The 21,968-nt window shown below is 31.2% G+C and overlaps 1 protein-coding gene across 2 annotated transcripts; it reads right to left on the bottom strand.

The window, feature by feature from the left end:
- Window positions 1-7,831: 7,831 nt before the first annotated feature.
- Window positions 7,832-17,110, bottom strand: LOC143059013 (uncharacterized). 2 transcript variants are annotated; one of them, XM_076232473.1, is made up of 9 exons: window positions 17,051-17,110; window positions 15,271-15,335; window positions 13,025-13,190; window positions 12,418-12,500; window positions 11,938-12,006; window positions 10,688-10,702; window positions 10,127-10,144; window positions 8,652-8,663; window positions 7,832-7,993 (listed from the first exon to the last, which is right to left on the bottom strand). In XM_076232473.1, coding segments are annotated over exons 1-9 (555 nt in total). In that variant the 5' UTR covers window positions 17,053-17,110; the 3' UTR covers window positions 7,832-7,868. The 2 variants fall into 2 exon arrangements, with proteins under 2 accessions (XP_076088588.1, XP_076088589.1); XM_076232474.1 differs by lacking the exon at window positions 8,652-8,663.
- Between the last annotated feature and the right edge of the window lie 4,858 nt (window positions 17,111-21,968).

Here is a 21,968-nt window from a genome sequence, read left to right on the forward strand (position 1 = left end):
GTATATTGATGATGTTCTGTCGCTTAATAATAATAGATTAAGTGATCACTTACATTTAATATACCCAAGAGAACTGCAATTAAAGATACAACCGACACAGATAAATCTGCTTCATATTGATAGTCATTTCGAGAAAAAGGTCTAAATATGAAGCAGATTTATCTGTGTCGGTAGTATCTTTAGGTTGAATACCAAAATTTATGACAAACAAGATGATTTTAATTTTCCTGTAGTCAACTTTCCATTTCTGTGTAGCAACATCCCAGCGGCACCAGTATATGGAGTATATGTGTGTCAATTGATACGTTACTCTAGAGCTAGTTCAAAGTACGTTGGTTTTGTTGAACGAGAAATACTGTTTTCTTAAAAGTTGCTAAGACAGGCTATGAATCAATCAAATTTAGGTCATCACTCAAGAATTTTTACGGTCGCCATCATGAGCTGATTGGCCATTATGACAAAAGTGTGTCAGAAATCATATCTGATATTCGTCCATCATATCCGGACTGAACAAAGAAATAGCACTAAGGGTGCTGTATACGGTGCAGGAAATGCTTACCCTTCCGGAGCATCTGATTTCACTCCCGGTTTTTAGTTGAGTTGTTGTTTCTTATTTATTATTTATAACTGTTGATGTAAATGTCCTTTGGTTATTTGAGTCTTTGTTTACTCCTCGGTTTTGATTGTTATTGTCGTTGAACATATTGTAACGAAATTAAAATTTAATACCAGTATTCATTTTCTTCAATTCGTATTTCATCAATAGCAATTCTTCTAACGTCTCAAAATTGGCTAAGTATGCACCATGTCTTATGCATATTGCCTAGAATATCAAATTTAATTTTACCAATTATTTTCAAATAGCAGATGCATTATAATATGTATAAATACTCTAAATTACTACAAAGTAACTGTACATTTATTGTTATGTTATTCATATAAACTCCGTTCTCTTCATTTAAGATATGTTGAGGATTGTATTTTTTTTTGTCTTGCTCATTTTTCTTCGACTTGTGGGTTTTGAAAGTTTTTTTGTATCCTCACCCTCTGTTCAAATATTTTTTAGACAAGCAATGCCTCTTGCGGAATATATATAATTTTCATAAATATGTTAGTTTGTTAAGGTTCTCAGATATGATCTATGTTTCATCAAATAGAGACCTTAAATCGTCACTGGGCTTCTAAAATGTCGTATATGCCTTTTTTTGGCTAAACATACTTTTTGACACCAATGGTCTGGGCGGGAGGAAATCTTTGGTATTGCAAAATAGCATACAGTTAGACCAATCACAATGTGTGAAATAAGACATATTACAAAATTTCCAATGTCAGTTGTTTGTAAAGTTTGCTTCCAAAATGTTGTATGAAACTTGAAAATCGTTGTAGAATGGCTTTGGGAAAAACACAAATGTACATTTCTTTATTTCTGTGAAAATAATTTAATAATCTAGGATAATCCAGAAATGTCAACGTTTTTATTTCACTGCTATTTTCAAATATGTTCAAGTTCACATACGACATTTTGGAAGCATGCATTTTGCCAAAATTTTCAAAGCCTGTTTGTGAGAAAAACATTTCTTGAAAAATTTGTAATTAACAACATTTCAGAAGCCCAAAGACGATATCTATCGTTCATTGAAAATGTATTTTGAAATGGATAAGTAGAATTTTTTAAATATATACTAGACCACACCCGTAAATTCGCGGGTCCGTGACTGAATTAAACTATATAACTATGCGAAAGCCTTATTTTAGTATTTGAATTGTCATCTGATAAAATCATGCCGATTATAAGACGCACAGTTTTCTCTGGTTTCAAAATCTTTCTGTTTGAACCCGTCGACCTGGAACTGGTTATATTGATTATTTTGAACACAAAAGGTCCTGGAATGGAGTATTTTTTAATCAACAGTATTTAGTTATGAATAAAGTTGAATTCTTTGAATCGCTGGTTTATATCATGCCCGTTAACATATTGAAAACTGTACCTATGCGCCTTTTTTTAGTCCAGATTTTAAGTATTCGTATTGTCATCTTAGAAAGTCTTATTGATTCAAATACTACAATAAGGGAATAGTTTGACAATGGTTGAATTTAGTAGTGTCAACCCTGTGATAAATACCATTATCCTATATCGGCTATATAGAAAATTGAATTCTTATATTTGTCGTTTTTACACCATGACGGCTGACAAATTGGACCTCGTTATTTTAGTATTACAGATAGTAAAAACCAGTTCATTTAATTGATATGTTAATATTAATCTGCTACACGCTTAGATTTAACATACAAATGCAGTATCTGCTGTCACTTTTTCTTGATTTATAAGGTAACAATTCTTTCCAACTTTACGGTAAGGATAACTGCATGCTTCTGTTGGTAAAAATAACTATATCAGAAGTTGTTTCAATACAATATGTCAAATGACCTGCATAAAATGAAGATATTAACTGGAAAGAAAACAAATTAAAACAGTTTGTATATAGATTAGAACGTTGGTTTTCCCAATTGAATGGTTTTACACTAGTAACCCTTTGGGGCCTTTTAAAGCTTATGTGTGAGATTAGGCTCCGTGTTGAAGACCGTACCTTGACCTATAATGGTTTATCTTTATAAATCTCGACTTGGATGGAGAGTTGTCTCATTGGCACTAATTGCACATCTTCCTATATCTATATTATATAATATTTATATTGTATGTATTATGCTGAAATAAAACCACATTAAGAGAGGGACGAAAGATACCAGAATGACAGTCAAACTCACAAATCGAAAATAAACTGACAACGCCATGGCTAAACAAAAAAGGCAAACAGACAAACAATAGTGCACATGAAACAACAAAGAAAACTAAAGAAATAAACAACACGAACCCCACTAAAAAAGCAAATATGACAATATTAGTATAAACAATTACACTTGTACACAAGAATAGAAAAGAAAACAGAAACGGTGAATGTGTCAAGGGACAAACCTACGACTAAAGAGCAAATCTAGAACACACCAGAGGATGCCGACTCCCAATGCAGCGAAAAAATGCAGCACCTGAAGGCGGGTTTTTAGCTATCCCACAAACATAAAGTATAGTACTTCAGCAAAATGGATCCGCACTTATTCCTGAAATAAATTGATTGACCAAAATAAACAAAAGCTACAGGTTCCTGACTTGAGACATGCGCAACAATTTGCCAGGGGTAAAGATGTTTGTGTCGAAATACATGACGAAAAGAATACCCAAAGTAAACAAAACAATAAGAAATTTAAAATATATAGTTTCGCAAAAGGAAACGGCTTTGCTTAACGAGAAGATACATAACACATACCTGCATGACTGCAAACCAAAGGTATTCCACAAACCATCAAAATACATAAAGAAAAAGCAAACATCCTGAACAAAGGGAATGTCGAGATATGGAATGATTCTTGCATGTAGATAGACGTTAATATGAGTGTAAATTGTCTGATATCAAATTTGTTTTTAATTATTGGAAACAGATGTTTTTCATCGATCTCTTTGTATGTGATTCTCAGAATCATTGTGTATATGCGCCAGAATTTATAATGTTATATCAACTTTTACCTTTTTTTAACAGTTCACTTTAGTCTGTCGAAAGATTTGTGCATACTAAATATTAAATCAAGGTAATCGATTTTCATCAAATATTAAAGGTAGAAATTCAATAATATCACAAAGATATCAGATTGCAATAACCTCCGAGTAATATGAGGACTACACAATAAAAAATAAGAATGCATTTAGTCTCATTAATAGTATCATAAAAGAGAGAAACTAATGTTCAATTTAATGAGAAAAAAACAACAACTACAAAACAGAAGATTGAACAGCACAAACGCGCAGTTTAAGAAACACGTTGACAATATTAGTTGATTTGAAGGTATAAGAAGTTTTTTTTCAACAAATCAAAGTCCTTGTGACGTAAGACAAATTACAGTCAAAGGATGCACATTTTTCAATTATAAGACGATTTTGTTTCGAATACGTTATATTCCTCATATATTATGTCGCTGATACTCATTGACAAAATCGCAGCTGTATTTAAGGAACACATTTATTGTCGTTTGAAGCATACTATTTTTCTAAAGTTATCATCCTTTACCTATATATGTTAACAGAGACGTAATACGATGACTTAAATTTTGCTACCAAAAAATAATAGATTAAATCACACACTGTCCTTGATGTGAAGTAAAGACAATTTTACCACCAGGGAATTAAAAAAAAATAACAGAAAAAGAATCTTTGAGCACCAAATTCGCACACTCTCAAACATTTTTTTCCAACTGGAACATACCTTATGTAGAACAAAAACATTTTTCTCGATTTGTATTATGGTTCTCTGAATTTTTATTTAAAAGAATAAAGGTAACAAATTAAGTACAATACTCTTTTGGAGTGGCTAATTTCGATTTCCAAAACATTTGCTTTGTTTGTGGAATCTGTCTTGCTGATCATTGTGGCTTTTAACGTATCTTATTTAATATATATAGTTTTCAAGATACAGCTTAAAACACAAAACATTGGTGAATTTCACCATTAAAGAGGAATAACTCCAGTAAGGCCTCGATTGACAATTTCGACCGCTACTATTTTGACGGATTTGTAGATCTTGTCTGGTTGATTATAAGTGCTATTTTAAAGAGAAGAAAAACTACCAAATTGGTATTCATTTCATTGTCTAACAACATAATATTTTTTATTTAGTTTCGTCACTTTTTATCAATTACTACTAGAACCTATCGTTTGACTGTTTGATGTATATTGACAATAGGTAGAACTTGTCATAATATATACACAAAGAAAAATGTTAAGCACCCCAACGTTTTTTCGAATTGGCAAATATTTCCATAAGGGACTTGGGATCCTGGGACAATTTGTGCCATAATTAGTAATGCAGACTGTAAGGACATAACAGTAGCTTAAACTAAAAGTCCAGTTTAAACACTAAAAATTGTCCATTTTAAGTATGGACCTTCTGAGATCGTTATGCATGATACTTATGTCATTTCACTTAGAAAACGTCCATTATAAGTCTGTTAATGTTATCCATAGTTTAATATTCAATATCGGATGAAACCACCACGTGATTGGATGCAGGCCTCAACCCTGCGTCTCATCACTCCAGTTAGTCGTCGGATTTCCTGTTGTGGTATTTGCCGCCATTCCCGGTGCAACGCTGTTTCCAACTGACGTAAGTTTTGTACAAGTGGTCCGATTGGATGTACCCGACGGCCTAACGTGTCCCAAATATGCTCTATCAAATTAAAATCCGGGCTCATGTCAGGTCATGAAAGAGCAGTCACTGCTACGCCTTTAGAAATGCTGTAACCGCCCGAGTGTTGTCGTCCATAAACACAGGTCTTGCAGCTAATTGGTGGTTATCAAAATGAGGTACAACTACTGGCCGAAGAACGTCTCTGATGTATTGATCATCATTAATGTTTCCTCGTATAGTTATCAAGTCCAATTTGCAGTCATGAAAGATGCATCCTCATACCACCACAGAGCCTCTACCGTAAGGCACAGTTGCTTTATTGTTCTTTGGAGAATATGTATTTTTATGTCTCAAAACTCTTAATCTTCCATCTGTTACATGCAGAACAAACCGACTCTCGTCCGACCAATTGATCTTGCGCCAGTTCCTCAACTCCCATCCACGACGAGCTAAGCACCCTGCAAAATGCAATTGTTGATGTCGTTCAGTTAACGTGGGACGTCTTATTACCCTTCCTGACTTCAGTCCTGCTGATTTCAACAGGTTCCTCAAGGTTCTGGCTGATAGCTGTCTATGATAACCATTCTCTGTTAAGAACAGGACTTGTTGCGAATGGCATTCGTCTAACAAGGGGTTGCAGTGCCCTATCTGCACGCTGCGATGTTACCAATGATCTACCAGATCGTGGCAAGTCTTTAACGTGATTGGTTTAGATGTGTTTCTGCACAAAGCCTGATAACAACAGCATAATGGTAGCCCATCTTACTTCTAATAGCTTTATAAGATAACCCGGATGACCGCATGCCGATAATATGCCGATAATATGCCATTTTGAGCCTCCGATATTCGGCTTCGTACCATGTTCACAAAGTCTGAATAAAATTTTCAAATTGCCGGACTTTAATACTCAAATTTGAAGTGCGGGGAAACTGCATCTTGTCATTTGCATTGGAGGCATGGTTCACGTGCTTGATACGTCGATATTTTAATAACCGGTCAAACCTGTATGGTAACATCTTTTCAAAGGAACATTGATCAGATTAAAATCTATATTTATATTCAAATTAACATTTTGTTAAAAAAAATATAATGCAATATATCAGGGGGTGCTTATTTTCTTTCTTTGTGTATATATTCGGCTGTTTGATTTTCTCTATTCAAGACGGTTTATGATATAAGTAAGGACTCTGATGGTCAGTAGATGTCGTTTGTTGACGTGGTTCATAAGGGTTTCTCGCTTCTTGCGTTTTATATAGATTAAATCGTCGGTTTTCCCGTTTGAATGGTTTTTCTCTAGTAATTTTTTGGGCGCTTTATAGCTTGCTCGTACGGTGTGAGCTAAAGCACCGTGTTGAAGATAGTTCCTTGACTTATAATTGCTTTCTTTTATAAATTGGGACTTGGATGGAGAGTTGTCTCATTGACACGTCTGTCACATCTTACTATATCTGTTAGTTATTATCATTGACCTATTTATGCGAACAAAACAATGGAAAAGATGACGGTCACCTAATGTGAAGGTTTCCTTTGCTAGGTTATTCATGTGTTATTATCAGCTGAGTATTTACCACTTTTTTGTTGGGCATACAATTTCACTGATACAACCAATGTATGACAATTCTTGTAAAATAACTGTTTATGAACTTTGGAAATTTTCGATAAAATAAGTTGTTTTTTGCCCTAGAAATAAATAACATTAGGTTTTAATGGCGAAACCTTCTGACGTTTGGGTCCTTAACGCTATTCCCGTTTATACTCCATTTGGCCATTTACATTAAGTTTTGTTCGATCGTCATTGTAGATCATGTGACGAACACAATTTCAGTTCAAGAATCTATGATGAGTTTATTCACAATCACTTGGTCTGTGCCTATAGTGGTGGTGGTATTCTCTCCGATGGTACCTTCAGCCGAGTAGTCGGAACATGTTTATTGATAAAGTGGTTAATCCTAAAATAAGATGCTTATAACACTTACTAACGTGGGATTTTTTAATCTAAGAATAGACACTTCAGCTTGTGTGGCATAACCTTTCGGAATTTAGGTCTTTAATGCTTCCAAAAATCTAAGTCTACTTCGGCCGTTTTAGTCTATCTGCTTGTAACGTCACTAGTGACGTCTTTTGAAGACTAATCGAATATCTGGCAAACTGATTCTTTATCTTAGAATTTATCATGAATTTACAATCACTGCTGCTGGAGGTTTTTCTCGTTGTGTACTAGTAGCACCAGCCAAGTAGTCAGAACCTGTTTGTTGATAATGTAAAAGTTATGAATCCGTCTATTAAACTTTCATACATCCCATTGCCAAGAATAGATAACATCTGATTTATCTGTCTAAAATTGTGGTCCTAAATAATTCTCAATTCCTTACTCTATTTTGCCGTAAAAAAGATATGATTCAATCGTCATTGATGAGTCTGGCATACATTTTTTGAATGCTAACAAATATTTTGAGCTCATTTAAAACATACCCAAAACACTCATTAAATTCATTTAAGCACACCCATTCGTTGAAAGAAAGCATTATATAAAAGGCATTTGTTTGTTTTCCGAATATAAGATTGTTAGGCAAATATATAAACAGTTGAGATCTATACGAAATATATGAAGGTTTTATATATTTAATTTCATCACTATCTACATGTATTACATGTCGAACAACATAGTCCATCATCTTCCTGTGGTTCACACCCAGTACATGGTCTATCACTTGCGTAGTCGATGATTGGACAGAGTGGCGGTCGGTTGCATCCTAACGCTACAATGAAATTTTACATATTGAATAAATAAAAAAAGTGTCAAGTGATAATTTGTATTATATATGATCAATGGAATTGGGAGTTTTATATCCGAGAGTAAAATGCAAGATTTTTCTTCTTTATGATGAGCATTTACGTATGCACAAATATGAACAGAATATTCCATAAAATTAAAACCTTTAAAGAACCTCAGACTCGGTGTAATTTTGCAGTCCTTCAGAATACTCTATACACTAATGAATCGAAATAAAAAAACCACTTTGTTTTCAAACATATATTGACTTAGAACTGCTTACAGTCACGTCCTTCTGTATTTGTCTCATTGGCAAACATACCAGATATCCATGCCGTTATATACAAAATCAGGAATATCATTTCAAATATGATATGCTTATACTGGGGTTAGTGTTGCTATGTTTTTAGTTTTCTATGTTATGTTTTGTGTATTTCTATTTGTCTGTTTGTCTTTTTCGTTTTAAGCCATGGCGTTTTCAGTTTGTTTTTTTTTCGATCTATGAGCTTGAAACTCTCTCTGATATCTTTCGCCCCTCTTCTTCTGGTACACCAGACACACATTTCGTCTACACAAGTCTAATTGATGTCTGAAGTGCATCTATTTATTATCCTTTCAGATACAGATAGTATTAAATTACTTACCTGGCGGAGTTCCTGTTTATTTATAGAAAAAAAGAAAAAGAAAAACGTTTACAATCTTTTACTGACATAATATGAAAACGGTCAATGAAGCGTCATAAACAAAAAAGTAATGATACTTTAAAAATTGTGAAAACAAACATCAGTTTGCCATGATCATGCAGAAATTTATATTCATTTGTAGTAAGTGTTTACTTTAAAACGTACACTTTGACCCATCTTTTTCAAAACTAACAAATCTAATATCACATGCCTTGTCGTCTGAAGTTTTTTAAGTTCATCGGTTACAATATACTGTCTCTATTATTTCTTTTTATTATTTATTAATAGTCCCGTTTCGTACCTGGTAATGATAGCCTTATGTATAACGCCTAACACGTATTATACGTTTATTGTTTTTGTCAACAAATGGGAATTAAACAATAATTAGAAATGAACAATCTTGAATTACGAAATATTAAAATACTTGTATTTAAACTATGCATGTAAATGCTAATATGATTTGCAACTGACAACTTCAAAATAACACTAGACGAAATTTGAAGATGCTCTTGAGTACATAGAGTGACGACGACAAAAGTTATAGAAATTCATTGTTGCTAGGAATAGCTTTCATAAAACATTCTTTATAGTACCATCAATACTTTTCAGTAAAATAAGGACATTTTAAGTAGCTCTCTGAGTTCATTACCTGTTTTCTTTTATAATTTGCCAAACTATACAGTTAGACATGTGCAAGAGAATTTTTGACATGTGGTTTCACTTATTGCTAAAATTTATTCTGCTGTTTGATCTGTATTTTTAAACAATTAGATTCCTCAAAATCGGTGCATATCCAGGATTGACTATCCTACATGCTTTTTTCTTCGGATTGCTTCCGCATATAAATATTCTCGCATGGATACTCGCCCTTTAGTTGTTTAAACTCATCAAAAATATTTTAAGCATACAAAAAATGACAACTTTACATAAACTTGTTGAAAGTTTTGTTTTTCGCTCAATGGACACATCAATTTTTAAATCTTTTTGCACTAAAAACGCAATTGATAGAGCCTGTATTACGACTAGTAAAAGTCTGTAAAAACCGTTTTGTCTGTACCGAATGGATTGTATTAAATGGGCAATTTATAATGTATGTATATCCAATTTCTTTTCTTGATTTGTGATAATACAATTTGCTGCTGACAACATCAGAATATCATCTTTAAAAAAAACGAATTTCATGTCCATTAAGAAGTAATATTTTTTGAAGTGATATGATAGATAGTTGTTTCATTGGTTGTCATACTACATCTTCTTTTTTTTTATAGAAAAAGAATAAACTAAAATGATATATATTCACAACTGTTTTCAATTTGTAATTTTTCAGTGAAAATGTATATCATTCTCACACATTTTTTTGTTTGTGTAATTAGACAGTTAATATGTAATATATGTCAAAAAATGTAAAAACAATTTGTCATTCTAATTATGCTTACGTTCTTGTGCCTTCTGATCTGTAAAATGAAAAGACATCTCTTTTTATTAAAACATACATTGCAACAAATATGTCTTAATGCTAGTAATTGATCATAAACAAAAATGCATTTTTTGCTCAGGATTCTATTTTTGGTCCTACATATACATGTATATTACTAACCGAGAAAGAGATGCAAAAGATAGCAAATTGGCATTCAAACTCAAAACCGTAAATAAACTGCCAACGACATGGAAAAAATATAATAGGGGAATACGTACAACAGAGAAATAACTGTACACACAACACACACAAAAAACCGACCGAGCACCAGAAACTATGGATAAATAAACGTATTATTCTTATGTGATTCGAGGTTTCCTGTTTTGTTCTTACAATAATTGCAATCATCCTGTCCAAAAGTTGGTAAGCTTAAGCGTCTCTGATCGATTCGATTTTGCGTTGATATATGTTTATTTCGATACAGTCGGATATTTTTTTTCAGATTCAAAAATAAATGATGATATTTTTATTAAAGTATTTCTTGTCATAATATAAGCTTAAATCAAAATGTTATACTTACAATTTTCTCCTTGGGCTGTTTAATGAAAAATAAAGAACAGATGTGTTAAAAAGGTCATAACAAATGACATTTTATAAACAATTTGAAGAATTTTGTACTCGAGAAAATAGAATAATATTCGACTGTCATACAAGTAAGAAGGTCATCTAGCAAAAAAAAAACCGTTTTCCCTCCCCCCATTTTCTACTTGAGGAAATGTCTGAACCATGTCAGAAATATAGATAGCTGTTTTCCATTCGTTTGATATGTTTAGGCTATTAATTTTGCAATTTTGCTTATTGTTGCTACTTCACACTTAACTAAGATTATTTGGGTTTAAATTCTTCCTCTTCATTTAGCTAAATCCATGTAATTTTTGAATAAGCGCAATTTTGATTTGATTAGAAATCACCACATTTATATCAGTAGCTGAACATTTTTACCGGTCGTTTGTAAAGATTCCTAAAATACAGCATGCATAAGTTACCAAGAAAAAAGGTTTAAACCAGATTAGCTGAATATTATTACCCAATACATATAAGAACAATACTTGAAAATGTAATCAGGTTAATGTAAGTAAAACACACTTCACTAATTTATTATTTCGAGCTATTGTATGCCATGTGCGCTTTTTGTCTATCTGTAACTTAATAGTGACCCACGAGGAAAACAGTTGGCAGGCAGATGCAATTATGATATTTTTGATTTGAAAGTAAATTATTGTGTAAAACAGTTAAGTATTGTATCAAATATAATCTGTATACTGTACTTATAAGACTTCAGTTGGAATCAAGAGATATATCGTAATGTTCTAGTTCGATGCTGAAATTTGGAAAACATGTGAACATTTCTAAGACGTAAAAATAAGACGTTTTATAACAAGTAACCTTTAAAAATCTTGTTAAATATTATACATAGGAATTAACATGCTATTTTGCAAAACCATAACTACTTGTTGTGTAATTCCGGCTTATAATATGTCATTCTTCATTTATAAATAGCCTAACATGCTTGCACTGGTATAAACTGGATTTTGTTATTTTATGACTATTATTATATTTTAGCATCGCGCGTGTGTGTGTCTACGTTGTCATACAATTTATTGTTTTACCTTGATTTCATATTTGATTTAATACACATTTTCTGTGTGTTTATCTCATGATATTACATAACGCGCATCGGATGCAAAAAAATATTTAACGTGTTGTTTTCTTTTTTTTCAGACCATTTCACGACTGAGCTTATTGATAAAAACGAACATGTATACATACCGACAAATAATGCTATTGTAAATGTTCCTGAACATATATCACAAATTGACGGTTCTGTAGTGAACGTTCCTGAAAGTAAATTTGATAAGATTGGAAAACCATTTTTCCTAGGTGATATTAATGAAACAAATTCTCATTTTTAAAGATAATGACGTAACAATAATTTGATTCTGCTAATACCGTTGTTAGTTACATGTTATTTTGAATATTGAAGCAAAAAGCTTGACTGGAACATGAGCAGATAACGAACCTTCAGTAGTTTCAAATTTTAAATCAAGTAATTTGACTGAGTCTTGTTAGTATGGATTCTGCACGAGAATGATTTTTGCATGCATTTTTTATCCACTCGACGAATCGGTCTTGCACGTTTAAAGTTTTCATTTAATTCTCGCAGGTTTTGTTTCTGTCCTTGATTTGGATCTTCTGTATTGATTTATGAGATTGTAACATGGTTGCATCGTTAATATTACGATAACTTACTGTAAGGTGTAACATAAACAAATACTATTCTGGCAGTACGGTCATATAGGGTGTGTTTAACACATCTGTATCTATTACCATTTCTAAAAAAATAGAATGTTTGAAATTATAAATAACATGATCACAAGCAATAATGTAAAAGAAGCGTTTCGAACTCATTAAATTCACAATCAATATTTTCAATTTGAATGTGATTTTGACATGTAATGCTTTTATGCACCTATACGAGTTAACATTAAGTAAACAAAACTACCTTGCTCAAATATATAATTTTAGCAGTGGTATACTACTGTTGCCTTCATTTGCAATTAGCTATAGTTCATGATGAAAATTACAGAATACAGAAGGTTATCGTTGCTCAAATCTCATATTTCTAAATATGAAAGAAATATATAAACTATATACATGGTATTCCCATGTTCCGACTTTAGAAGGGTAATTATCATTTGAAAGGATTACATTAAATATAAAAAAAGAAGATATGGTATGATTGTCAAAGAAACAACTCTTACAAGAGTCTAAAATACACAGAAATTAACAGCTATGGATCACTTTACGGCCTTCAATAATGAGCAAGTTGGTATTGTTCATATATGAGTCGGCTTACCTGACTACAAGAAAGGCTCCAAGTCTTGCGTAACATTCTCTTAATTCTTCTCCATTATTCACAGATAAAATTGATGTATTGTAACACGAAAATGTGTATGTGTTTGTTGCATCTACAAAAGTGCCTCTGTTGACTCGAGAACATGGATGGCTACACAATGAATTAACTAAAAATAGAAAAATCTAGCATGGGTCTATGAAAAAACAGCATGCTTTTTAGACTGTGTTACCTAAAATGTATACACGTCGAACGTAATAAATTATATTAGTTTTCTAATATAATCACATTTGCGACCTTTTACTATTCCTTATCTTAAATTTCAACACACCAGATTACCTTACGTCAGGATACCAATTAATAAATTATCGAAACGTAATAGTTATCAAAGGTACAAAGATTATAATTTAATCCGCCAGACGCGCGTTTCGTCTACATAAGACTCATTAGTGACGCTCAGATCAAAATTGTAATGAAGCCAAACAAGCACAAAATTTGAGAGCATTGAGAACCCAAAATTCCAAATACGGCTAAGGTAATATATTCCTGGTATAAGAAAATCCTAAGTTTTTTATAAACATTTGCATACATTCAGTCAAGTGTACAATGTTTGCCTTTGTCAGTCGTGTATGTGTGTGTTTTCTTTTTTATTTTACTGTATTTCATATATATGTTTCGCAGTTAATTGTGACTTTCATTTCGTTTAATTAGAAGTCAGCCGAAACTCGCCACCGAGTGCAAAATTTTCTCGCTGCATAAGACAAATTTGTGGCCTTGAGCTTTTCCTGCTCTGTTGTTAAATTGTTGTCTCTTATACACGTTTATAGTTTACACTTTTAATTATAAAAATTATGTTTGTCGTAGTATTTAAATATGAATATAGTGTAAGTCGTAAGTATAAATAAATATAAACTTTGGTATGTTTGTATTTTCAATAAGAAAAATGTTAGTACTGAAATGACAATTTGCAAAACAACTTTTCTTCAATGTAAAATTATTAGCTTATTTTTTTCATCGGAAGATTCACTTTCATGGTTTTGATTTTAGAAACAAGATGGATATGATTGTCATTGAAACAAATCTCTACCACAAAGAAATTACCATAACAATAGGCATCTTAAGGTCACCGACGGCCAACAATTATGAGCAAAACCAATAGTCGTCAATTAAAGTCCCTAAAACTATCCATATTTCAGACTTTATTAACAACATGACTGTAGTAAGATTTATACATATAAAGTCAAACTCTGGAACCAAATCTTTGTATCTACGAAAGAATTTAGGACAGTTTTTAAAGAAGTTTTGGTGGCATATCCCTGACTTAGTAGTTTACCATGGCTATCTCTTAATGTTCACTGTGATGCCTCGTATAACTACTAACATTGCAGCGTATCTACCCATTCATTTCCTTTAAATGCTTTGGATTTCTAAAAGATTTTCTTAAGTTTCGGACGCACCAAGATGATAATTAAATGTTTATTGTATTTTCCTGTAATACAACTATTGCGTTGAATGAAACCTTACATTTCATAATATTCACCGCAAAGCTATTGTGTTGGAAAATATGCACAACATTACCATAAAAAGAAATTAATTAGAAACGAAAAAAATTCTTTTGTCATTACGGTTCACAGAGTCATAAACTGCACGCCGAATTGAACTTACTACCAAAAGAACGTAACCTATGTTTTATTACCCTCCAAAAAACAACAAAAAAAAAAATCAACTGCTTCACATGGTTAATTCAAAATGAGTGCAAAGTTCTTAAATTACAGTAAAGTAAACTTCGAGTTTGGCTGGTTTTTTTTTTAAATGATAACTAATGATGAAATGGTGTATAAATGTGATAAACGTCTTTTTGACACTCTGAGAAATATGTGTCCTTGAAAATTGATTAAATTAAAATTTTATTCTTAAGATTAACGTCATGTCCTGTTTTTTGTCATTTAATTTTTAAGGTGGTACAGAACACCTTGACTAAATTAATTTGGCTCGGTATTTCTCCTAAAACTTTATCAAAAAAGTAAACCTTTAAAATAATAATAACAAATCGAAAATCTTTATCGGCAAAATTTCATCAGATATCTAACAGTTTGTCAAACACTTAAATTTTATCATGAGAACTGTAATATTTCAAACAGAATAGAATGAGATTAAAACGTTATACAATCTAGAAAAACACTCGGGTGAATTTTTAATACGAGGAAAATCATATAAACTGCAAAAATGAAATTTTGAAAATCACTTACCTACAACGAAAAAGATGGAAACAATAAATACACTAATTGCTGCCTTTACTAGCATTGTATTGGTCCTGTAAAGGAAATAATCCCAATATGAATAATTATTTTAATCAATCAATGTTATAGTTGCTGAATGTACAAACCAGATTGAAATGATAAATAATCCAATATGGAAAATATGTTGATGTGAATATTTTTAAATAGAGACTTGTGATATTAAAGGATCATTAAATATGCCCCTTTCAAAAAATAATCGTAATTCAACTTAAACATGTTAAAAGAAAGACAACGAACATAAAACTTAATCTTGGTATACAGATGCATGCTCTGGATAGATATAAGAAGATGTGGTATGAGTGCCAACACATATTTCTGTAGACATTTTATAATGCATATACATTTTTTTATATTTTTTGACTCTGAAGATAATATAAAAAGGATGAGTTTGGTTGATAGCTTACCTATTAGATGAAAGTTTTTAAAAAATAACTGACGTCCTGACGGCATTCATATCATTTCTACAATATCCTTTTGTTGGTACCTTCCTGGTTGACTACTTAATAATTGTCAATTCATATTTGGCAGTTCTTACTGTTGTACACAGGCGTTTGCGGAAATTGTTCGATACTTGAGGTTGGTTTAAAATATTTTAGAAATTGCAAGATTGTGTTTGGTAAATATGTGCCAAAACAAATCTCAAATTATAGATTAAATACTTCCACGAACATGCTTCTTTCTTAAATTACAACCCACTCACCATGTCAATTTCAATTCTCAAATTGAATTGTAATTGGCTGTCTGCTCCTGTGTGGTCCTTCAGTTGATTAAATTATGATCATAATTACAAAACAATACATTGATTGCATTATGATACCGGTTGATTTGCAATTATGAGTCTACCATAAAAATAGTATGTTGCTATAATATATAGACTTGCTTTGGTTTAAAAAAAAAGATTCTTTAGTCTCAAAGAATAGACAAAGCTTTGAAATGTGATGTTTTCATTCATAACCTTTTCAACTTATCCCTCTATATGACTGAGAAACATATAAATTACTCGAGAAGAAAATGATCACACACGAAGATAAAACGTAATTTGTAGATGATTTGATGTTGAATGGCTGTTTAACGTTAAGCGACAAATCAGCATGCATTTTCGATACGAAAACGAGTTAGTGTAATTGAGATATGAACTTTGCTGTAACTAACTAGTCGGATTTTTAGTGCTAGTTCACAAAGTAACAATCTACAGGAAGACCTGTCATCTGACGCTGATACATCATTTTGACTCCATCAGTCTTTGCTCTTACTTCTTAATGCCGCGTACTAAGCAGAGAATCAGCAAGTACTAATTTTGAAGTATTTGGGTTGATACGGTCGTGTTTAAAACCAGCGACCTCCCGCACTCGAGACCACCACGAGACAACCAATACGGTTTTCATTACATTTGTTATTCTCATAGGATTTTGTCTAATGCTTAGTCCGTTTCTGAGTGTATGTGTTACATTTTAATGTTGTGTCGTTGTTTTCCTCTTATATTAAATGCGTTTCCCTCAGTTTTAGTTTGTTACTCCGATTTTGTTTTTTGTCCATGGATTTATGAGTTTTGAACAGCGGTATACTACTATTGCCTTTATTTAACACTATCGATTATATTAAAGTAATGCACAACTGTTTTTTTAAGATTCTTACTATAATCTTACAATTGATTATTTGTCAGTATTTATAGATGTTAGGATGATACAGTTATCGGACAATTTTAACAGGAAAAAACAATGTTACTTACATTTACACAAGTCGAAATCTCACAACAAAATAAATTGTTTCTACCGGCTTAATTAATTGTGGTATGTATACCATGTATACATGGTATATATAAATAAATACATAAAAAAAAAGATGTGGTATGATTGCCAATAAGACAACTTTGCATGTCTAATGTTGTTCAATGTTGTAAATCATATCTCTTTAACAACGATTGTTTTTTTCTTTTTTTTTAATAATTTGATGGGCGAAGCTTTTAATTAGTGTATATGAACATGATGAAACTAGGTCGAAAGACTTAACCAAGTTTCCAATTAAAAAAATATGATGAGTCATCTATGTAGTCCAGTCAAACTGAGTTTTAACCTAAAACTTATTGCAACAGAAAATGTTCTAGTTCTAATCTATATTATTAAGCCATAAACATGATAAATAAACACAGAAAAAAGTCACACGAAAACTAACTTGAGGAAAACTCAAAATCAGCATTTTTAATTTCCTATGGAAATTAACATTGTTAGGGGCGATAACTTTGCAAAAATGAGTTTTTATTTTCTCAGTTCTGGGTTGATTTATTTTAAAGTATGATACTTTGATTGGGTTATAAGTTCGTATTTGACTATTTTATATAATCTAGCTTCTGCTTATGAAATGTATAAAACCGAAGTGTTATGGTGTTTTCATTTTTTGTGTGTGCATTTTTCATTTAAAAACTTACAAATTTAAGGCTTTATGACCATTTAAAAAAACATGTTTATATTTGTTATTATTGATATCTGTAAATTATATTTGTTCAGCATCTACCTTGTTGAAAGAAACTTTAAACCACAAAAAGAAGGATATAGACTTAATTATTTTTATTAGATTTGAGATTCTCTACTTTGATATGTTGAAAAAATAAATAAATGGTCTGCAAATGAATTACGAAATCTAGATTGTAGCTTGATTAAATAAATGAAAACACATTTTAGAGTTGTTTGTGATACTTTAAAGACGGATAAAATATCAAGAATCAATACATTATGTTGAATAAAAGCGGTAAATTCATAACTTTGTATCAATTTTTATTGATATTCTGCATTTTTGCAAAGTTATCTGCCTGTTTCAATGCAAATCTCAATAGGAATTTTAAATCGTGATTTTTAGTCTTCTTTAAAAAAAGATCTTATAGAACTTTTTTCTGTCTATATTCGGGGTATAATGCTGAAGATTAAAACTGAAAAATCTTCTGTCTTATTTTACGGTTAGGGTCAAATTTAATCTTGATTGACTGGACTAATGTGAACATATTTTTTTCCCTAAAGCATAGAATCCTTAAGTCTTATTTCACCTTCTTTTTTTTTTTTTTTTTGGTTTTCAATGCCTTATTTTTAAATTTTTTGTTCGCATATGCTTTAGCGGTCCTGTTTTTAAACTGTTTTAATTCGAGTACCACCAATGAGTCGCATGTAGACTAAATACGCATTTAGCATACCAAATTAAAAACTGGGTTTATAATCACTGCAATGATGCCACTGCTTGTAAACGTTATCTCTGTAGGGCAATATCACAGACGTATTCATTTTTTGTAAAATAATTTCTAATAGTCGAAATATTTATAAAACATAGGTTGGTCTACTCAACTGGTTGCCGAACCTTAATTATCCCGTTATTGGAACAGTTCTTCGGAAGTTTTTGATGCGTTTTGTTATTTGATTTTGCCATGTGATTATGGACTTTGCGAATTGATGTTCCTCTAAGTTCAGTTTTTTTTTGTGATTTTGTGACAGAAATCGTTTAGCCTGGAGAACACCGCCGACATTCGGTGGGAAAATTGAAATCTTATTTAATTGAGATTTGAATTTAACTTATTAACCCACATACACTTTTGGGATTTGAACACATAATCTCAGTGTAACCAGGCTGATATATAGTAATTGTTGTGTAGTTGAATTGCGTAGACGACCCGGTCACTCGGGCCTCATTACATTGTGCATAAAGACGTAATAATCAAACTGAGAAAAAAATACATGAATAAGAGCAATGCAAAAGATAGATATAGACGGTATGTTTTTCTGGTAGTAATTAAAGTAAAGTGTTTTAAGGATATAGCAATACATGTACAGGTTTAGTTATAATTTAGTTTACTTCACTTTAACATATTTACTGGTTGCACCGATACAAAAAAAACCTATTCATAAATCTCTATATAGTTTTAAATTGAAAACCTTTTTTTCTATAGTTGGGTTGTTCTCTCTTTGAAACATTCCCCATTTCCTTTCTCAATTTTATTCAAAAAAGTTATATAACTTGTATGACAGTTGCATATTTCTCTTAATCGAGTAAAAATAGGATATAATTGTGACTACGATATCAAATGTGACATAGATATTGGAAAGCATTCGAAAAAATTCAAACGACTTCCCTCCATTCCGAAAGCATGACTTAGACTTTCCCATTGATTATCTTTGGTGCAATAGGTCCAATCGAACATGTCTATATAAAGTTAGAATTATATGATAGAAGACAAACGGACGAAATAATAAATTGTTATCTTGTTAATTTCATCACTGTTCTCTATTTTATCTACTATACATTTTCCAAGACAAAACACGAAAAATGTAATAACTGTGTTCTATTGTACATGAAAAAATATCAGGAAAACACTGAAATAGTATTCACATTTACTACACTTTTGTTTTACATTTTATCCAACAAGCTATGTTAAATACTTGTGTGAAATAACAATTACAACAAATCAACTATAAAGGTGTAGACTAATTAAATTTAAATTATCTTACATAACATTTTAACAAGTAAAACGTTGATGAAATAGGACAGAACCATTTATCATTTTTGCTTATACAATTCTAATACGGACATGTATATGTTGATATAACCTTGAAGTTTACAACACCACTACTGTGTTTAAAATAGAGTGTAAGGAAATTTTATATAACTAATTTTTTTTTTAAGTCGTACAATCAGGGGATTTTTCTTGTCAAAGACGTGTGAAATAATATGAATGATTATTTTGGGGGGTTGTACATGCCCTGTTTTTAAACGAGCACTTGAAATTAACAAAAATAATGGATTCATAAACACAAACCGTTTGCTAACATGATGTACTTTACTAGTTTATTCAAACAAAAGAGTAAAAACATAGCAATACGTTAAACAAAGTTATTTCTGTAACAGTCCAATACAAACGTGAATATTTGAAATTGTAAGATGAAAACCACAAGCCCATCAGATATTTTGTTGCAATTTTTTACGACAATGAAAAATTTCAATTTTTCGCCCGTATTCCTCAATATGCTAAATTCCTGTACCCTGTGGTATAATAAAAGAATAAATAAACAACCTGCTTTTTGTTTTTCAAACCCAATTTAAAAATTATGAGGCCCAATAGAATAAAAGAATTAAGATAACAACCGTATTAAAGAACAATTACAAGAAGGGATAAATCCATTAGACATGACAAAATAAAATGTTCGACGATATCAATCATTGGTACATGTACAAGTAAGACGACAATGTCATTGTCTTTATTGATGTGATACAGATACATGTATTTCGAAAATAATTCATTAGGATGAACATATTATTATAGATTAAAGCTTGCTAAAACGCCCACTTGTTTGAAAGTTCGTTCATGCACAAGCACATTTATAAAATGGGGGAAGAAACCCAAATTTACAATGTACAAATTGTTTAACGTGAAAATGATCTGATTTTTGCTAATACGAATGGTCTATATGCCATTTTGTGCTTCTTTGATTTATATTTGTATAATTCTTTTTATTGATTAAGTATGAAACAATCACTACAAAAGTCTAAAAGTCTGAAAAGACCAGGTTTTGTCTTGATTTGCATGAACTTTTACTCGACATTCTCCAAAAGTATGACTTGTGTCTTAATTTTTCTTGACAAATTCTCATTTATATCAAATTTGTATGAAAATTACTTGACATATTCTTGACATTCTGAATATGGTCTTAAAATTTCTTGACAAATTCTTGACATTTAAATACTGTCTTGAAATTTCTCAACATGTTCTCGACATGCTTATTTTTTCTCAGTATGGCTTGACATATTCTGAACATTTTGAATTGTGTCTTAAATTTACTTGACAGTTCTGAGTTTAAATCTAATGTTTAAAATAATTTAAATTTGGATGTGTTGATATAAAACAATTTAAAATTGAGTTTTTAAATAATTACAAATTTTGATTCCTAAATCGTATAAATTAAATGATTAAAACCAATTATACTGTTGACATATTTTATTCTACATTCATAATATTAAATGTTTATATGGTAAAACATTATTGTACCAACATGTGGTTTATATATTAATAGCAAATTATGATGATATACAAAACATTCATTTAACAGAAGAAAAATAAAATTAAGGTATTCCACACCCCCAGAGTACACGCAACTGTCAAATAGAAATTACTGCTTTACCTGTAATAATCCATACAATTTATCAATTGACCGACCATGCCACTACAATTTAAAAAGTTTGTTCATAGACGAAAATGAAAATTATCATTTTGATGAAAAAAATGAATTGAAAATTGAATATTTCCCAAAGATTAAAAGAAAAGTATTATCTACCCCAGGAATAATAAAAAAAAATGTATTTATAATGGGTCCATTTTCTATAGAAATCATTGGTCTTATGAAATGGATCCCAAACAGACATGCATAATATAGATCTTAACATTTTTTTCTTTTCCCGAAGGTCATGCAGTTATCAAAAATATTTATTTTTGTTAAAAATTTATAAAATTCAACACTCAAATTGGAATAATAAAACGTTTTTTTTGGTTGTCCTAAAAAATGAACAAGGCTTTTGAATCAAGATAGGAACTACTTCTTCGACCTTCACGAAAGCCCACCCCCTCTTATTTCAGCCACACAAACCCAAAAGATGAATTTTGGGGTCCAAAAGAG

This window comes from Mytilus galloprovincialis, chromosome 14 (genome assembly GCF_965363235.1).
Source record: "Mytilus galloprovincialis chromosome 14, xbMytGall1.hap1.1, whole genome shotgun sequence".
NCBI classification, from domain to species: Eukaryota; Metazoa; Mollusca; class Bivalvia; order Mytilida; family Mytilidae; genus Mytilus; species Mytilus galloprovincialis.